General features: G+C 46.6%; 2 protein-coding genes across 12 annotated transcripts in view; one reads left to right on the forward strand and one right to left on the reverse strand.

The window, feature by feature from the left end:
* Positions 1-201: 201 nt before the first annotated feature.
* MPG (N-methylpurine DNA glycosylase) lies at positions 202-13,881 on the forward strand. Of its 6 annotated transcripts, none has more exons than XM_085074965.1 (6): positions 202-326; positions 624-722; positions 4,215-4,364; positions 4,955-5,180; positions 8,259-8,463; positions 13,361-13,881. In XM_085074965.1, exons 2-6 carry the CDS (start codon positions 703-705, stop codon positions 13,753-13,755), a joined length of 996 nt encoding a protein of 331 aa, XP_084931091.1. In that variant the 5' UTR covers positions 202-326; positions 624-702; the 3' UTR covers positions 13,756-13,881. The 6 variants fall into 6 exon arrangements, with proteins under 6 accessions (XP_084931091.1, XP_084931093.1, XP_084931094.1 ...); XM_085074967.1 differs by having other exon boundaries at positions 4,215-4,319; XM_085074968.1 differs by lacking the exon at positions 4,215-4,364.
* A 1,743-nt stretch (positions 13,882-15,624) lies between these two features.
* Positions 15,625-18,908, reverse strand: part of NPRL3 (NPR3 like, GATOR1 complex subunit) — a 41,011-nt gene continuing 37,727 nt past the window's right edge. For all 6 annotated transcript variants that reach the window (XM_085074961.1, XM_085074962.1, XM_085074960.1 and 3 more), the window contains one exon: positions 15,625-16,333. In XM_085074961.1, coding sequence (XP_084931087.1) covers positions 16,168-16,333 — 166 coding nt within the window. In that variant the 3' untranslated portion in view covers positions 15,625-16,167. The remainder of the gene's footprint in view (positions 16,334-18,908) is intronic.

Raw genomic sequence — 18,908 nt, forward strand, 5'->3', positions numbered from 1 at the left:
GTCTAACCCAGGCTGAACACCCCCAATTCTCTCAGCCTTTGCATTGATGAATTAATGATTGACATGAAACGGCGAGAAGCGGATGCCGAAAACCAGCGAGAGTTGAAACGCTGTTTGTACTCCGGAAAACAACACGCTCGATGAGACACCGCGGACGAAGACCCTTTAAATCGGGGCCGCTGCGAGCCCCGAGGCACCGGCGGCTCTTCCCCTCACGGCCGCGCCTCTCCCGCCGCCCCGCCCCGCCCCTCGCGGCAGCCGCGGGGTTTCCGCGGGGCCTCGGCAGGGGCTGCGCGCGGCCCGCCCGCGCGGGAAAGGCCCGGCAGGTGCGTGAGGGGAGCCCGGGATGGCCGGGAGCGGCCGGGAATGGACAGGAAGGGCCGGGGCGGGCGGAGGAGGGAGCTCGGAGGATTCCTAGGGCCGGGGCTGGGCCGCGGCGCTGGCAGCACCCGAACGGGCCCGGCCGGCCCTGCCCGGCGCTACGGCCACGCCCCACGCTGCAGCCCTGCGATCCGCTCCAAATCACCAGTGTCCTCAAACAAAACGGAGCGTAATTCTGCTGTGAAGGCTTTGTTGGGGTTTTTTTCGTCATTGCTCGTTGTTACTTTTCTTGTTCTTTATAGAAGGATGGGTTAAGTTTCATCCCAAAAAAGCTCGAGATGCCCGGTAGGCAGTAGGAGCGAGGACTTGAATTGCAAGGAAATGAGATCCCCAGCACTCAGGTGAATAAAAGCATCCCTTTTGGCATATTTTTTGAGGTAATAGGATTGCACATACTGTCAGAATCTGTCTGTGGAGAAATTGACTCTGTATTTATATTTATGGTTATATTAGCTCATGCCTGCACTCTTCATTCAAGGGTTTTTTTCCCCGCTTCTCTCACTGTTGTCCAGGAAACTATGCATTATTAACTTACTTCTGGTTACTAATAGGATAGACTAGACAGGAAAGGCAGAGAGACATCATTCATGCTGAGAACTCATTGAAAGATCTGCCTTAAAATGTCTGTTTAAGAGGTTATGGAGCAAATAGACAGGAATAACAGGCAGGAATAAGCTGCCAAACTGGCAGAAACAGGCAGGAATAAACTGCCAAACCAGATGCAGCCCCCAGGGACAGTGTTGCTAATGATGGTCTCAGCAAACGTGTCACTGATTTTTAAAATAGGGTTTTAGGGGAAATCCAAGGTCTGCAGACCTGGAAGTGGGACCACCAGCCAGTGAATTATTAAAAAATATAGAAAGATAGGATTATTGGATAGCTGCGTAAATACCTAGGGGGGGAAATCATGGCTTAAAAGTCATGCCTTAAAAAAATGTTGGAATTGTCTGCAGGTCTAAATAAGCATGTTGAGAGGTCTGGCTTACAGTCTGTATTCAGGTTTCTGGAAGGTTTTAAACAGGAGTGCTCACCTGAGCAGCCCTTGACATAATAAGGGAGTTTCCCTGCCATAAATACACAGTTGCTGCAAAGATAGGAAAGAGGATGTGAGTAAATGGGCAGCTCTCCTGGTGACTGGAAGTCACCGTTGGGGTGCTGCAGTGATGGTTTGTAGATAACATGTAGGTGGGTTTGCTTTATTTGAGGTACTAAAGAAGATGGCTCAGAGTGATGAAATGCAGGTGTAAACTGATTCATATGGGTGCGGAGCAGTGCAAATTTCCCACACAAAGTGAGTGATTTTTTGGGGCAATAATAACTAATTCTGTGAAGTTTTCTTCCTCAGCAAAGTGTCCATAGGCTCAGGGAAGTCTGTGCCTGGGTCAGAATGTTCCAGTCTAGAGACATGGAGGATGTGTGGAGAAGTATTGTGTGCTTATTGTGTTCTTCTGCTCTTGACCTGGGCTGGAGAGCAGGAAACAGGGAGAGGTATCCTTAGGTCTGACCCAGCACTGACCCAGCATGTATTCCCACTTAAAATCTGTACAGCTGGGAATTGGTGTGAGGAATTGTCTCTCTGGCAGTGTCAGTGTTTTTATGAACACTTTCTTCATCATTCTGTCAGAAAAATAGATGTGCCTGAGGAAGGTTTTGTAGGTATCTAGACCTGGGAGCCAAAAGTACATGCAAATTGCTGGTGGGATTTTTTTTTTTAACCTCCTTTTCATGAAAACTCATTAAATACCTAAGGAATTGCCTGCAAATGCAGTCTTGTTAGAAGGATTACAGAAGCCTCTGTAGACTCTGTTGTGCCTTGACCTACAGGGTGTATCTGCTGCTGAGCTGGGTTTTACACAGATTTGCAGTGCCTTTCCAATTCTGGCTTGAAGGCTTCTGAACCACTTGTCTGAGATTAGCCCAGCAGTCCTGAACACTCCAGGCATTTGTGCAGACTGATTCAGCTCTTGATCTTCATTTTCTGACTTCTATACTTTTGGTTTTTTGGACGTGTTTACCCTGATGGGCTCAACAACTTGTAGTTAATTTGGTTACAACAGGATTAGTAAAAGGTGATTAAACCCACGTCTGATTATTTGAGGCCCACGAGTAGAATTTGTTTATTATACAAGCAAAAAAATCTAGATAGAAATGAAGAGCTACAGAATTTGTCTGTAGTCTTACAGAAGAGATTGTGTCTCTTGCTTCCCAGATACACAGGGCTTGGATCTGTGCTATGTATTGCCTTCTACAGTGTGGTTTTTCATAGGCAAGAAAGGATTTGTATTTACAAGCAACATCCTTTCCAGATAGTGTTGATAGGCTTTGAGGTACAGAGTTTTGTGATTCAGATCTTGCTATGAACAAGCAGGGAGACAGAAGGTAGAATGTTTTTTCTTTTTTTCCTAGGTTTCTAAGCTGGTATTGCAGCCCCTCATTCTGCACTCACGTTTCTGTATGTGACCCATTTCTCCTAGCTAGAAGGCAATTTCCTGCTGCTGTTTCTATTGAAGATGCTGAGACGTGTGAAGGATCAGCCCATAGCAATGAAGTTACAAGTGCCCTGAGGCTGCTGCTATAACATGTCCATGAGAGCACTTGCAGCTTTTAGGAATTATTTAATTGGTAGTGCAGTGGGTGGCAGGCAGCTCAGATCCTGTTTCTGATGTCGCATTCCATAAGAGCACAAATTACCAAATGAGTTAATGCTCCACTCAAGTCAGCCATGTTTGCAGCGTGTCTTTATGTGTGGCTGATGAGCTGGAAGTTCCAGTTAATACTGTCAGAGAAGTCTGGAGGTATTGTCTTCAGTGGGAAGTACTGCCTTGACTGAGTATTTTAGAGGGTCAGTCTGAAATAGTGAAGTATTCCTCCTCTGGCCCTTCTTTCCTGCAGCACTTTCTCCTAGACAGGACTTGTTTGCTGAGGCCACCAGGTAGTTTTGTCTGAGGCAAGCTGGTGAGTTCTGACAAAATTTTTAAGAACTCTCACCAGCTGAATGCCACAGTTCAGAGCAGAGTACCTTGCAAGGCTCTGACACTACTTAATTATTGCAATAAAGAATTAGCTGTTTAGAAAAAAAAAATAAAACCATCCCACCTTTCTGCCAGTCATGCCCATGTGATTTTATTACTTTCCTGCCTATTTTTATGTGTTTGTGTCTGGATTCTTCTGGAGTGAAACATAACACTGTTGGTGAATTGGCACTGGTGATTCAGATTGTAGCAATGCTGAATTTGTTTCACTGTAGTGAAAAGAAACTGTTGCTGGTGGAGCTTTCATTGTGAGAATCATCAGACCAAAATAAAGATGGGTTTTCATGTTGAAATTTTTTGTAGTAATTTTTAAATGCTGATGATCTGGTGGAAAACAAGTGGCAAGAGCCAATTATATATATACTTCTCTTGCATGTTCAACTGTGTACAGGATTCTTTCTCCATTTCTAAATCTTTATCATGTTGAACCTTTGATTTTTTTTCCCCTTACATCTACATGTGGTTCAATTTTAGAGCTGGTGTCTTTGCATTCTCTTTTTTTGAAGCCAACACTTTGCAAATTTAGTGCTAATGGGGGCATTTTAAAAGTTTGGTTTCAGCTTTATATATTCAGTATAGGAAAAGTGCATTTCTCACTGCTTTCATGGCCTTTTGTATAACAAAGGCTAAAGAGCATATCTCCAGCACTGCTTTTTCTGGACCTACAGAAAACTGCAAATTGTTCTGGAGTTTGATCTAATGGTGCACTGTTGGTATCACATCTCCATCAGATCTCCAAAATCTCTTGGCCTGTTTCAAAGCACTTTATACAGTGAATTAATTCTTGTGCCTGTTCAACAGGTGTAAGGACTGCAGGACTGAAAAAGAAACACCAACTTTTTGGAGCTCACATAGTAAAGTGGTGACAAACCAGAAGAACAATTACAGGGGATGTAGTTGCCTCAGGTCCATACTGCTGATTGGAAGAGATGCTCTTCATTATTCTAGAAGGTTGAATCATTTTGGGGAGATTCTAACACAAATATTTCTGCAGCACAATAAACAAGTTTGTGACTGTGAATAGGGCATCTCTCAAAATCCTGGGGAGGTTTAGGTTCTGATCTAGTTACATTACTTTTGAAAATGATTGATACACAACTTCTGTGGGCTGTCTGAGGCAGCACAATTTTTGAAGTGGTTGTTTTCTGTTGTTTCTATATGCTTGAAAGATTATGTTAGTTTTGGGTAAAAAGCACACCGTACTGGTTCATCTTGGCTTCCAATTTCTGAATTTTCTAACCTAAGAGCAAACTTACTTTCAATGCCTAGTGGAGCAGAGTTGCTTTTATCTGCAGTCCTTAAAAGATGAATGCTCAAACTGCTGTTTTCTGTTTGCTCATCAGCAGAGCTCAATATTTGCCCAGCCTGATGCAAACACAGCTAAATCTGTCACCTGCTGCTGTCGTTTGCATAAGTTGTCCGTGTAGTTGTAGCTTTCAGATTCATTGTTGTGGAGAGGTGTGTAAAAACAGAAGTTTGTGGAAATGAGTTGCTTTTAAATAAGCTCTATAATCCTAATTATGCTTATATCCATTTTCTAGAGCTATGCCAAGAAAAAGAAAGCTGTTGGCTCAATTAAGTGCTCTTCAAAGCAACTCCAGCTTCCCTCAGATCGATGCCTTGGAGAACCTGAATGCTACGCCTGGAGCAGATCTTAATCCAAATAGCAGCAAATATTTTGTGATAGAGAAAAAAAATTCTTCTCAGCTACAAGCAGACTTTTTCAACCAGCCATGTGTTAGTCTGGCCAAGTCATTTCTGGGGCAGGTAAGACAAGAGCACTGAGATTCTTGTGCTGGAGCATGTGCTAGCTAATGACTTAATGTAAAAGGATGAAATTCTTTTTTTGCCATTTGACTCCCGGGTCTGGCTATTTCAGGAATACAGCTCTCATTCCTTCTCTTGCTAAGTGCAGTGGAATTTAAAGACTAGTAGCCAAATCTATTCTAGATGAAGTCAGAGGAGTAATTTTTCAGGTTTAGTCTGTCACGTTTTTTAATTAGGTTTTTTTTGTGGAGTTTTCCTCCCTTTTTTCTGTTTACTAAAATGTACTTTGCTGCTTGTGGTTTGAAGGCTGTCTCCAGCCCATTATTTTCCTTTCAGCAATTGCTTTACTTGTTTTTGTTTCTTGCTTAGCCCAGTGGAAAGTAATGCTCTGCAGTCAGCAACGTCTTCTCTGCCTCCATTTTACTGTCTTGTTATGCTAAGGATTGCACAGTCCCACAGTTAAACTCTCTTCACTTCAAATATTGCAGTTCCTATCTTTTGTTTCTGAGTTTCCAAGTCGTTACTTGTTGGTGCAAGGACTTCTCCCTTAGCCCATTGCATAAACTTTGTGGAGTCTTTGGACCTTGTTGAAAGCCTATGGAAGTCAGAGAGGTGGAGATCAAACATGTCTCTTCTGCTTAGTGAGTCCTTCAGAAAACTCTCTGGCTGTTTCCATGGGAGGGAGTTCCCTCAGGGTTTTCCCTATAAAAAGTTCCAGTCTGATACCTTCTAAATGCAGCTGTAAAATGTGTGTTCAGTTTCACTGCTATGGTCTTATCTTCTCTGAGTCTTTTTTGTACCTTTATTGTCTGCAGGGTGAGCAGACTCCCTGGGTTCTCATGGCTTTAGATAACTTGAGGAATTTGTTCCACAAACTGTTGGTTTTGGCCTGTTTTGCTGCATCCAACTTCTCTTTTTTTCTAAGGATATCTTGCCTGTAATTGACGCCTTTGCTCTGCTTTTTAGCCCTGCTGGGTTTCTTTCTGGTCTGCCTTAACCTCTTTGTGATACTCCATGTGTGTTGCTATCTTTACAGACATCCTGCTAGTGGTTTGCCTTTCCAGCCTTAACCTTTGGCTGCCTCTTAAGTTCTTCCCGACAAGCTTCCTCACTTCACGTAGTTTCCTCTTTTTGCTGGTAGGCAGAACTCTGATAGATTATTTTTGGACTTTAATGCTTGTGAAAAGACACTGAACTGTATCCTTCATGGTCATGATACTAAGTTGTTTTCCAGGGATAAGTCTTTGGAAAAGGCTGTGTTTTGCTCCAGATCTGAGAGCTGAGTCTTTTCTCATGAGATCCCTGATTCCTTGCTCTGCACAACATTTGATGGTGTCAAAGAAAACATTGCCCATGTCCTGTTCTACCTGAGGATACCTCAAGTCTCCCAAGACTGGTGCATTTTTGTTGTCTTAATGACTCCATCACCATTACCCATTCAGTTACTCTGGGGAGATGATATTTGAGTCCTAATTCTGTATTTTTCCTGTTTAGGCCTAGTATTACAAGCCAGCTGATTTCTGTCTTAATTCTACATTTTCTTTAAAGTATAACCCCCAGTCTCCCATGACCCAGCGTATTCTCTCATAAAGGTAATTTAGCATTTCATTCATTATCTTCATTCTACCAAATTTTGGAGGCATCTGGCATATTAACCTTATTTTCCTTCATAATACCTGAGTTCTTGGAAACAAAAAAATACCCCTAAATTTAGTATTTAGTTTACATTCAGTAAATGGCCGCTCAGAGGGAAGAACCAGAACATCAAGATACATCCTCAGTGAGAAAAGTAACCTTTATGAAATGGTTTACTGTGAGGTGTTGGGAATTATCACTATTTTTAAACCTTTCTATTCAACAGAATATTTGGGGTATGTGAAGACAGGGGAATGCTTGGATGCTTTTAAAACCATAACCTAACCCTTGCATTTCATCACAGGGAGAAGTGTGGTCACATTGTGACGTGATCACTGAGATCTGGTTTTGGGGTGATCACAGGCACTGGCTGAACACTGATGCTTTTCTCTTTCATGAAAAATAATAAGCTGATTATTTTCAACAATTTGACAAGTGCTGTAGGGAAACTGAGATATACCAGAGCTGCAGCTTTGGAAACCAGCTTCTGGAGCATCCCTACTGGATCAGATCAATATCTGCATTAGCAGTACAGCACAAACATCTATTAGGAATTCAGCTTTGTGTTCTGAAGGTCATTTTTGAACAGTTGTACAATTAAAGTGTTATAATTAAACTGATAGCTGGTGCCTAAATTAGACTGTACTGCAGTATTTCATACACATTAAGTAAAACACAAAGTTTAGAAATCAGGTCAAACCACAAATTCCTTTGTACAAAGTTTAGTGGTTGTTTTCTTTTTAAAAAGAATATTTTTCACTGTCATGTTTTGTTTCCCCTGCATCTGCTTTGTTTTATTTAAGGAGGTACCAGCAGCAAGGAACACACTGTAATAACAAAGATCTGTTGTTGCCTGCCTGAAGCCAATTCCCAGCTCTCCTGCACTGCCCTTCTCTGTGGTGCAGAAAATACTGAAATAGCAGTGATGCTCTCTCTAGTGCTGATTATCTCTGTGCTTTGGGACTGGGACTTGTTTGAAACATCTCTAGGGAGAGAAACTATCTAATCATAGCAGTTATTTAATTGTGCCACTGTCATATTTCTTCTGATCTAAAGATTATACATTCATGATGCTTCAGGGTTAATATCAGCAGTGATTTTTGCCTTAAACCTGATGGATTAGAGTGAAGAATACAGAAAATAACCACAAAAGAACTCTGTGGGCTTTAGTACCTGTGGGATCATAAACTGGTTCTTTTTGACACTGCCTCATCTAGACACTCCAGGCATTTTGTGGGGTGACTGACAGGTAGGAGCTCCTTGTACTGAGCTGTTGCCTGGGCAGTGAAAGCTGAAAAAGCTGGTGTTAGCTCACAGACTGCTAAATGGAGAGGATTTCGTATCAGCAGGTCCTTTCTTTCCAACTTCTCTGTTTCCACAGCTCTTGCTCTGGTTATTTTGTACCGAGGGTTGGTAACTGATGCACTCTGACCTCTCTTTCAGATTTTAGTTCGCAAACTTCCTGATGGCAGAGAGCTCTGGGGCAGGATTGTTGAAACAGAAGCTTATCTGGGTGGGGAAGATGAAGCTTCCCACTCGAAAGGTGGGAAGCAAACACAACGAAACGCAGCAATGTTCATGAAACCAGGAACTCTGTACGTCTATCAGATCTACGGGATTTATTTCTGCATGAATGTTTCCAGCCAAGGTAAGCTGAGGCTGAAAGAGATGGAATGCCAGCAGCATGGGGCTGACGTTTCAAGCTACAGTGGTGCTGCAGTCACTTGTGAGTTCCATGTGGGCTCTCTGGTGTCAGTGATTTTCCCTAGGGACCTGGGCTTTGCCACTGTGACCAGGGTGGACAGGCAGCACAGCAGGCAAGGCCCATCTCCAAACTCTGCCCAGTTTGTCCCAGCTGGGAGCTGTGGGAGCCGTTCAGCCACACAGAGATTGAGAAGTGGGGGAGAATCTGGATAGGATAGAGCTTTCAGTTTTGATGACCTGGGCTGCTGCCTCAATCATGTGATTCAGTGAACTTTGTTCCTCAAAAGTGGTGATGTAGAGGAAAAATTCAGACTCATTAATGACAGCCTAAATCTCGGTGTCTGTTGCCATGACAAGAAACTCCTCTGTCTCCTACCTTTATCTTTAGAGGCTGAATGAAACGTTGGGGAAAACAAAAAAGTCTGAGATGCCCTAAGCTTAAGCAAGGAGTCAGTAGGAGCATTTTAGCTATTTAGCTGTTTCAAAAAGCCAAAAAAACCACCCAGTTCAAAATACCCAGACTGTTAAAGAATCTTCAGTCTTCTTTTATTTTTCTCAAGATAACGTAATCAAGCTCTAATTAAATTATTCTGGCATTTACTGAGACTGTCCTTCCACACTTCAAGATTCTTAACATATTACTGAAAACTTTCTTTTTTTCCTTTGTGAGAATGACAGTATTTGCCTTGCAGTGAAGCTGTTGTTTAATTAGACACCTTGAAATGGCAGCAGGTGTTTCCTAGGTAACTCCTCACTCTGTTAGAAAAAAAAATCTCAGACCCAATTTACTTTCTTTTTCACCATTTTGAAGATAAATGTTAAAAAACCCCATTGCTTGTATATTCCTAAGTGGAAAGCAAATGTAACTGTGGCCATTAATCCTCAGGTTTTGGCCTTTGGAGAGGAGCCAGGCAGAAGAACAGTGCCAAGTTATAATGTGGGGGAAGAGCCTGACTTTCTAAATGGGGGTCTGGAGTCTGGTGGATGAACACATGTGAACTTCATTACATTGGCTCTGCCAAATCTGTTCAGATAATGAAAGCACATGGTTCATTTGTCAGGATGGGATTCCTAGTGTTTGAAATATTAGGAATAATAATTTTTATTTAAAAAAAGAAGATGGTTACCCTTTGAATTCTAGGAAGATTTCTTTGAAATACACACATTGGGAAATTTTTCCTTATATACCTGTGTTTAGTTTTCTATCAAATCAATTAAAGAGCTCACTGTGGTGATGTAGTTCATTGGATTTTTTGTCACAAATTGCCTCCCTATCATCCTGTCACACATGCAGTGACACCAGGCACAGCTGTCACTGCCAGCTTTGTCAGAGCACTGCAGTCAATACCATGGCTGTGCACATTGTGCATCACTGATGCAGCTACACGAACAGGAGCTGCTCCTTCTGTGTATTTACCCACATGCAGAAATGTTGAAAGAAAGAATATGGGGTGGAATCACACCCGAGATGCTTTTTCCCAGTTAGATGGAGAAGGAGTTGTTCAGTTGTCCTGTTGTTTGGTCTGAGGGAAGGATTGAGGGAGTCAGCTTCATGGTGGCACCTGGCTAGAAGGCAAAAGCAATTCACTCTCTGGATATGGGACAGATCTTGGAAACTTTGTTTTGACTCTGGCTGTGCAGGAAACACTTATAAAAAAACCCCAAAAAACCTGTCTGTTATGGCTTAGCTTCATCCTACTTCATAGCACAGACACACTCTGAAGGCAAATAGCTCTGGGACCCAAGTGTATCCTCTGGAGCAGTGGCAGCTCTGACTCTTTAAAGGATCACTTGTTTTGATACACAACCTCATAGCCTCTAACTCCAGGTGGAATAAGCCTTCTTTGTTTTCTGTATTGGTTTATGTTGGAGTTCAGGCTCCAGTATCACTCAGGGATGGGAAAAGTGTGTCACTAGCAGCACTGTGTTTATAAAACCAAAATGATCTTTGGGGGGATGAGCTCCAGTATTTTTGGTCAGTGAGGAAGGGGAAATCTTTGTGGACGTCACTGACATAAAGCTGCATCATGAGAATTTTACTGTGAGAGGTTTTCCCATCACTGAATGAAATACTGCAAGTGCCTGAAGCCATGGCAGGCATCACTGCATTTGGAGAAATCATGGATGGTAGAGTAGAAGAGCTTATAGAAAAAATACAGCCAAAGTCTTAGTGTGTATGAGCTCTGCAGTATATCCTGAGCAGCACCATAATCTTAGTACTAAGAGCTTTCCCTAGAGTTAAGAGGGATGTTGGGCTTCCTTCGCCTCAGGAAGAGGATAAATGCCAGTCATGCTTCTCTTTGACTTAGCTGTGATCTGTTTCTCTGGAATTTGCTGTGGTCTGTATTTTGCTGCCAGATCTGAAAGAAGAGCTTGTAAAATCGAGAGCCCAGAGATGCTCAGCCCAGGGTCACACTGCAGGGACTTCTCCCTAACCTTCAGATCCCAGACTAGGATTTTGAAGGAAGTGTTCAGGGAGCACTGAGTCAGGCAGGTGAAGGGAGGAGAAAAGTGGCCAAGAGCTGTTTCCAAGCCTGGGAGCTGGAGCCGTTTCAGGGAAGGAGCAGGAAGCTGTGCTGTGGGGATGTGGGACTCCACTATCATGTTGTGATTTCTGGCTGCTCAAGGAGAGAATTGGCCTCTGCAGTGTTGTTAGATCCCAGCTTTTAGCCCTGAATGCTGCTCATTATATGGACTCTTAGCAAGGGAGATAAATACTCAGCATCTCCAACTGGCTCTGCTTCTGCTGCTGCTGCTGCTTGTGTGTCTGTGCTGGGTAGATGTTGAACCCAGGTGACCCCTGAGAGTGAACTGCTGCATGCTGGGTGGGGGAGGAAGCCAGGCTGAAGCACTCTGGAGTTGAGTCAGAAGGGTTCAGCTACTCTTTGGGAGTTAAAATGAAATTTCTGATGTGGAAGTATGCTCAGGATGATGCTGGGGTGTGAGAGAGAGAAGGCAGTAGCTTGTCACGGCATCCTTGCACTCTTGTCCTGCCTGCTGTCTCCACTTCCTCCAAAGGATACTGACTGGGCAGTGTGTGGTGTCTGTTGCCCACAGCTAGAAAGAACATGGAAGGTTCCAGAAATGCAAAAAGAGCAGCCAGAGACAGAAATTCCTGGTATCCCGTGCCTGGGCTTTGTGATGCTCTGGGAGCACCTGCAGTTTTTCAAGCGCTCATCTCTCTTCACAGGAACTCCCAAGGACTCGGTTCAGTTCAAGGGTGACCACAGTTTCCACTTGCATTTGAGATGGATGAAAGCAAGCACTGTGTAATTAGTGATTGCTCAGAATCCCACAGTTGTTCCTGGCAAGGGAGGCAGCAACATGATATGAGGGATGTTTCTTTGTACATCAATAAAAAGCAGAATTAGGACATGGAACATGTTCTTAAAAATCTAAAATGACCTTTGCGCTCTAAATCACTGTTAGGCCAGGGAAGCAGCTTTTGGCTGCCAGATTAGCATCAATCCCCCTCCTTGGAGAAGGGAGTGCCTGGGAACAGATTGCTGACAGCTGTTGGAATTCAGGCTGCTGACTTCACTGGGCTGTAGTGGGGGCAGCAGGGGCTCTGAGAAGGTTCAGGGCAGCAGGCACACCTCAGAGAGCCAGGAACCAGGACCTCACGGAGAGCCCAGAGGGGTAATTTAGTGTGGGATTTGTACAAAATATGAGAGGGATTCTATTTTGGGAAACCACCAGTCCTTAGGGATTTGTCAGTGTCTACAAAAAAAGCCTTTGCCAGGCATGAGTGTGGCTCCAGATGTTTGAGGCTGGAGAGGGGATTCTTGGGGAGCCGTGGGCGGCTGGCACAAGGACAGCTGTGTGGGGCTGCACACAGGCCTTGTGCCAGTGCTCTCCTCACCCCCTCAAGAGCAGGAGAAGACCTCCCTGCTGTCCACTGGAAAATACCAGGGAAATGTTTCTGTCCCACTTAGGCTGCAGATCCTTATCAGATAGGGAATGTCTGCTCAGAACTGTCTTTGCTTCACTCTCACTTGGCTACAACAGCTGGGAGGGCAGGAAACCTAAGGCTTCTGACAGGGTGGCAAATCACATTTGAGAAAATAATTTGTCCATTATCTCCAGTTTTTGTCATAGAAAAGTCTTTGCTAAGTGCTGCTCCCAGAGCTGTGCAGCCCTGTCCTGCCCCAGGTCCCTGCCTTGGGAGAGCTTCCCTGACACAAGGGTCCAAATCCCTCTCTGTTGGAGCTGTGCAGTTAGCCAAGGCCGTGCTCATCCCACCTGTTACAGCTCCAGAGGGAGTTTGGGTTGGTACCACCTGCAGCCCAGGCTCCCTCAGCAGCAGCTCAGGCAGGAGCTGATCCCAGTGCCTGCAGCTCCTTCCCAGGTTTCTCTTTGTCCAGCCTAACCCTGCAAGCTGCCTCTATCTGTTGGCAGCATCCAGACTCATTCCTCCTCGCCTTTGTTAACTGGAGTTCTTGTAATCAGAGTTCATTAGAAATCCACTGGGTTTGGGAGCAGCTTTGCATTGCTCTGCCAAAACTGAACCAGATGTGTATTTATTCCTGAACATTGTGCTGATATAAGAAAAACCTCTTGCCCTCTGGCAAGCCTTGAAGCAGCAACCAGATTTAGTAACATCAGGTGGGGCTGGGAAAAGGAAGTCAGCACTGCAGAATGAAGGACACAGAGCTGCAGGACACTGGAGGAGGGAAAGGATTGCACTTGGAGTGAAGGACAGGCCCTGTGGTTGGGTGCCTTCCCTGCTCCATCAGGCTGAGCTATAGGCTTGGAGCTGAAGTGCTGCTGGCAGTGGACTGAAAGCTGAGGCATTCCCAGAGATCATCCCTGTACTAACACCCAGCTCTTGTTCTGCACAGGAGAAGGGGCTGCAGTGCTGCTGCGTTCCTTGGAGCCTCTGCAGGGCTTGGATGCCATGAGGGAGCTGCGCAGGACCTCCAGGAAAGCAACCACCAAGCTGCTCAAGGACTGGCAGCTCTGCAATGGGCCCTCCAAGCTCTGCCAGGCGTTTGGGATTGACAAGGCTTTTGACCAAAGGGACCTGACTCAGGATGCTACCATCTGGATGGTGCCTGGACAGGACCTGCCGGGGGAGCAGGACGTGGTGGCCACCACCAGGATTGGCATTGGCAACAGGGGAGAGTGGGCACAGAAACCACTCAGGTTTTATTTACGAGGAAACAAATTTGTGAGTGTCGTAGACAAGAAAATGGAGCGAGAGATGGCAGCAAGGGGACACTCCCCTTGCAGCTGACAAGTCTTGCAAGTGTCCTACTGACCAGGACTTGAGCTGTGCTCTGTACAATGACCTCAAGCTGCATCATGGGAGATAGAGGGGCTTGGGAGGTTTTTAACAATAAATATACTTTGTCACAATGAATGGGGCAAGGTGGAGTTTTATTTGCAGGAGACTGGCTTGGGCCTCCCAGCCAGAAGTGAGGCTGGTTTTGGACCCGGAAGGCCACTTTTCCCTTGCCAACAGATCTAGGCTTAATGAGGGTGGCTGAGAGGAGAAGGTTCACAGCTCTGTGCTGCTCCCATCGCCTCAGCCCCCAGCAGAGGCCAGTGCTTGGTTGCTGCAGGGGAATAGTCAAAAAACTGGATGGCAGCAGAGCAGGCTGAAAGGATGGGAGCTGAGGGATGAGGATGTAAAGGGGGGATCTTACTGTTGTCTGCAACTACCTCAGGGGAGGCTGTAGAGAAGACAGAGCCAGGCTGCTGTCAGACAGGATGAGAGGCAATGGGCCACCAGCTGGAAAACAGGAAGTTCTCATTAGCTGGATGGAAACATTTTTCCCCATGAGGGTGGTCAAACACTGGAACAGGGCCCCAGAGAAGCTGTGGGCCATTCACACCTCCACAGGACAGGCTCCAGCGTGACCTGATCTAACACCTTTTCTTTGAGCAGAGGTTTGGACTAAACACCCCTACCAACCTGTGCCCATCTCTAATGTCCAGCCTGGAGAACAAGAATTGTTCGTTTTCTCAGCTGCTTTTGAAACCAGTTCAGAACTTACCAGTGTGTGCATCCCCACACAGAGAGAGCACTGCTGCAGCAGCCTGACTTGAGGAGCAGGAGAAAAAACCCTCTATGGATTCAGGGCAGGACCTGGAGGACTGCAGCCACACTGGGTGGGTGACAGGGACACCCCCCACACACACACCTCCACCCCCACCTTAAGGTTCATGTGGAATAAAAAAGCTCAAGTTTTTAAAAACTCTTGTCCCCATCCCATGAAAGAACTGGATTTTACCCTTTCTGGCACCATTTGTTCTGCTGATTTCAGTAGCTCACCTTGATGCTCAGGTGCTGGGGCTGGTTGAGACAAGGCCTACAGCGATCTTGATCCGATTTTTAGGTCAGATGCAATTTTTGCTTTTCTCTAGCATCCCTGTTGCAGCTGCAGGGCCAGACTCCCTGAAGAGACATGAGGAAGCTGTCATGAAATAGCTCCCCCAGCACCTTGCTGCTGTAAGGTAAGTCAGCTAAAGATTCCAGTTTGTGTGGGCAAGTGAAGCTCTCCTGAGAGCCTGCAGCTCTGGGAAAAGCTTCAGCTGCTGTGTGTGGTGTAAGGGAAGATCTTGAGGAGCCTGACAGTCTTTTAACAACAAACCCACAGAAGCCACACTACAATGGAGGTAAAGTTCTCCCTCTTCACCTGGATATTCAGCAGTGAGCAGCTGTGAGAGACAGTGGCCTCACACAGGCACAAGCTCCTGCTCTCCCCAGGCAGAGGGCTGTCACCTCTTGTTCTAGCCCTGGCATGGCTGGAGAAGCCAAGAAACACAGCCCTGCATCTTACTTTCTTGCTGGATGGCTTTAACACAGGCCAGGATCCCTGCCTGGTTCCCTGCAGCCACAGCCCTGCTTGTGGGAGGGAAATGGAGGGACAAAACAAGCCCTGGGGGACAAGCTCAAGTGCCCTTGGCACCAGCCTCTGGGTGGAACATGTCCCTACACCTGCAGCTTGGCCAGCACCTTTCAGTCCAAGCTCCCACCCCAGGCAAAACCATGAACACCCAGGAACACAGAGTGCTGGGTGACAGCCCCGCTCCAACAGACACTTGGGAATGAGGATATTGGGGCGAGGAAAGAATGAGCTGTGACACAGTGAGCGAGTCATTCATTCATGAAACTGTTTACTTGTGATACTTGGCCTTCCCACCTCTGTCCTCGCTGCTGTGAGATCAAACAGAATTCCTCGGTGCCCAGGGTGATTTCCCAATGAGCCAGGCCAGCTCCCCTGTGCCCTGGAGCAAGGCCATGCTCAGTGTGCCATGGGGACAGGCTCTCAGGGCTGAGTGTCCCAGCAGTCCTTCTGGAGAGCAGAAGTGTTCCCAAGGCACCAGCGTCCCCCCAAAGGTGACATGCTGTCAGCAGCACCGCAGCAGAACCCTCTTGTCCCACTGTCATGATCTCTGGGGAGCAGCAGGGCCAGGAAGGGCTGTGAATGTGGCAGGGCAGGAATCCAGGCTGAGCAAGCACATGCTGTCCTGCAGCAGGCCCTGGAGCCTCGGGGAGCAGCTGGGACATCGAGGCACAGACAGGGACAACCTGCTGTGTGTCACGTGGCAAGAAGGAACTGAAACCACCTCCTTCAGTTTTTAGGCATCCTTTAGACTCTCAGCACGGAGAGCACGGCAGGCTCCCTCCCTGCGCCAGCAGTCACTTCAGGAGAGACTGGAACACTGAAATGACGGGGTCCTCATGGCTGGTGACCACCAGCACACTGCGGAACTTGTCGAACAGCATCAGCAGCTGGGAGCGCCGCATGTTCTCGTTGTACATGATCTCCTCCAAGTGGTGCCGGCCTCGGAAGTAGTGCAGCAGCCTGCAGGGAGCACAGCACATGGGCCAAAAGCAACTCAAACTCACACTGCCACCCCCAAGGTCTCCTCTCCCATGGGATGCAAATCAGAAGGTTGTTTGGGTTATGTCCCTCATTTGCATAAAAAGAGAATTAAATCATGCCTAGTACAGAAATCTCCTGGAAAAACAGGGGACTCGCCCACTGTGGCTCTTTGGATCAAGAGGTTTCCCAGCCTGGGGCATCTCCCAAGACTGTCAATTTTCAATTTAGTTATAATTCCAGAAAGTGAAGAAACACAAGTGCTAACAAGCCTTGAAAAGTCAGGACGTGGCAGATTTACTTCTGCGCTCTCTTAGCTGGGCCTACATTGCCCTTCATCACAGCTCTGCACCAGGGGCCTCAGTACCTGGTGCCTGCTACTGCCTTTTAGAATTAAGAGCAATTTTCCCTCACAGCAGGCCAAGGGGCTTCATAACTACAGGTCTTGCACTCAGAGTTTGGGCAGCTCAGGTTGGGTGGAGCTATCACAATAGGAAGATGGAAATTTTGGTGAATGGCACCACAGGGAAGCACTGGGAGTTACAAACCCCCTGAAGTCTAAGGTCAAACCATGCTGGATTCTTCAATTCCCTGTTCTCTCTAAACAAAGACAGCACAGATATCCCTTTGCTGGCTACCAATATGCTACAGCCATCAGAAAACTTTGGCCCTGCACAGTCAGTCACAGCAGGATCCACAATAAACAGGAAGTCCCCAGTGGCTGAGGACCCCTCCCCAGAGTCCCCTCTGAGCTGTAACACCGAGCCAGCCCCCCCTATGAAGCCTGAGTTTGCTGCTTAGACTCTTACTTGTCTTGACACCCTCTCAAATGTCACAGCTATGCTGCACGTGTGACTCAAATACTCCCACCAGTGAAAGCCCAAAGGCCAGAGCCCCTTCCCAGCTCCACAGCCAGCTGTACATCCACATGTGTTCCACATCACACTGCTCTGTGCTCCAGCAGCCTTTGCTCATGTTCCATTACCCATCTGCAGCTTCACGCCAACTGACTGTAAAAACTAGTGGAGATGACATGATCTGTTTTCCAATCCATTCACATAGTCCTCATGCAGGAACAGCCCTCAAAATACACCCAATATTCACTGGAGCACCCCTGCCTGTTTTCACAGGGCAGCAGCATGGAGTGGCTCCTGCTTTCCCTGCAGGACCAACACTTGCCTGGCTGCCTCCTGCTGCTCAGGCCAGGCACTCCTGTCACCTACCACCCTCATGGGAGACTGGAAAGGAGTCACTGTGCAACAAGGCTCCCTCCATCACACCCCCACTACACTGTGCAGAGGAGCTTTCACCTCTCGCCCATTGCCATGTGTGTTTCTCTGCTTCCCAGTTTGCCATGTTCCTCTTCTTCCCCACAAGCTGTCTGTGGGCTCAGAGCAGGATCCCCCCTTGGCAGCCCAGGGCTGGGCAGCCCCAGCACACTGCCAGCTCCCTCCTGCTGTTCCTCTGCCAGCTCTCAAGCTGGCACCAGTATGGAGAACATAATTGGTGCCTCTCTGTACCTGCAGCACAAATAAACAACAGAGACAAGCTCCAGTCTTATTTACCTTCCCCCTACCTGGGCTGTGCATTTGCCTTTTGCACTGTCTCCCACTGGGTATTGACATGAGGCTCACTGGCCACCTCCCCTGGGCCGATGGCAACTATGTGCACTGAGAAGTGGCCACTCACAGGGACAGTGTGAGTTCTTGGGTGTCAAATCAGACTGTTCCCTCAGGTATGAATAGAAACCTTTGTATCTTCTAACTCACATCACAGTTCACAAAATGATTTTGAGGCTTCCCTCCCCTGTGCTAGGCTCACTGTGCCTGCCCATGTGCTCTTATCCTGGCTCAGCTCTCTTCTGTGCAATTGGTAAGACCTGGCTTTCCCCAGCAACACAGACTGAGCAGTTTGCCAATAAATAAATCCATCTTTTATTCAAAAAGAGTCTGGATTTGTAACTGGTCAAGACTAAATACTTTCCACTCCAATAAAAGCTAGAGAGGATATTAAAGAATATCACAAAAATGCCAGCTGGAAGACACCCCCAAAGTCTAGCCCAGTATCCTGTTCCAGCAGGACTGCTGCCAATGCTGTAGAGCTTTTTCAAGCCCTTCAGAGATGGAGATCCCCCCACATGATTGGGCAATCTGTCCTGGGCTGCACCACCCTTCCAGGGAGGAGGTTTTCCTAAAAGTCCAACAAGAATCTACAAAGCTGTCCTTGGGGCTCATAGCTCCAGAGAAGGTGGGCACTGCCTTTGCCTTTTTTGGGCAATGAACATTTATGGGACACAGCACGAAATGGCACCTCTTGGGGCAGTGACACTGTGTTTGAGTCCCTCTGAAGCTGCACAGGTGTGTCTGTTGACAGATGTGCAGATCCAGATGCAGTGATGGAAGACTATTGCTTTCCATTGCTCATCACTGTTTTCCCCTGCTCAGGTTGCAAGAGGTGCCTCTCCAACAGCACTGCAGTGTTCCTACACACTAAGAAAAGAAAAGAATTCTCTCAGACTAGCAATTCAAATAGAATTAGCTTGTTTCTGGCCAAGGAC

Source organism: Lichenostomus cassidix, chromosome 14, assembly GCF_008360975.1.
Source record: "Lichenostomus cassidix isolate B80296 chromosome 14, HeHo_3.0, whole genome shotgun sequence".
NCBI lineage: Eukaryota > Metazoa > Chordata > Aves > Passeriformes > Meliphagidae > Lichenostomus > Lichenostomus cassidix.

Excerpts from the sequence above, each read along its gene's own strand:
- MPG (XM_085074965.1), top strand. The coding sequence starts at position 703 with ATGAGATCCCCAGCACTCAG. Across the intron at positions 4,365-4,954 it reads GCTCTTCATTATTCTAGAAG|AGCTATGCCAAGAAAAAGAA; the intron begins GTTGAATCATTT and ends TCCATTTTCTAG. Across the intron at positions 5,181-8,258 it reads CCAAGTCATTTCTGGGGCAG|ATTTTAGTTCGCAAACTTCC; the intron begins GTAAGACAAGAG and ends CCTCTCTTTCAG.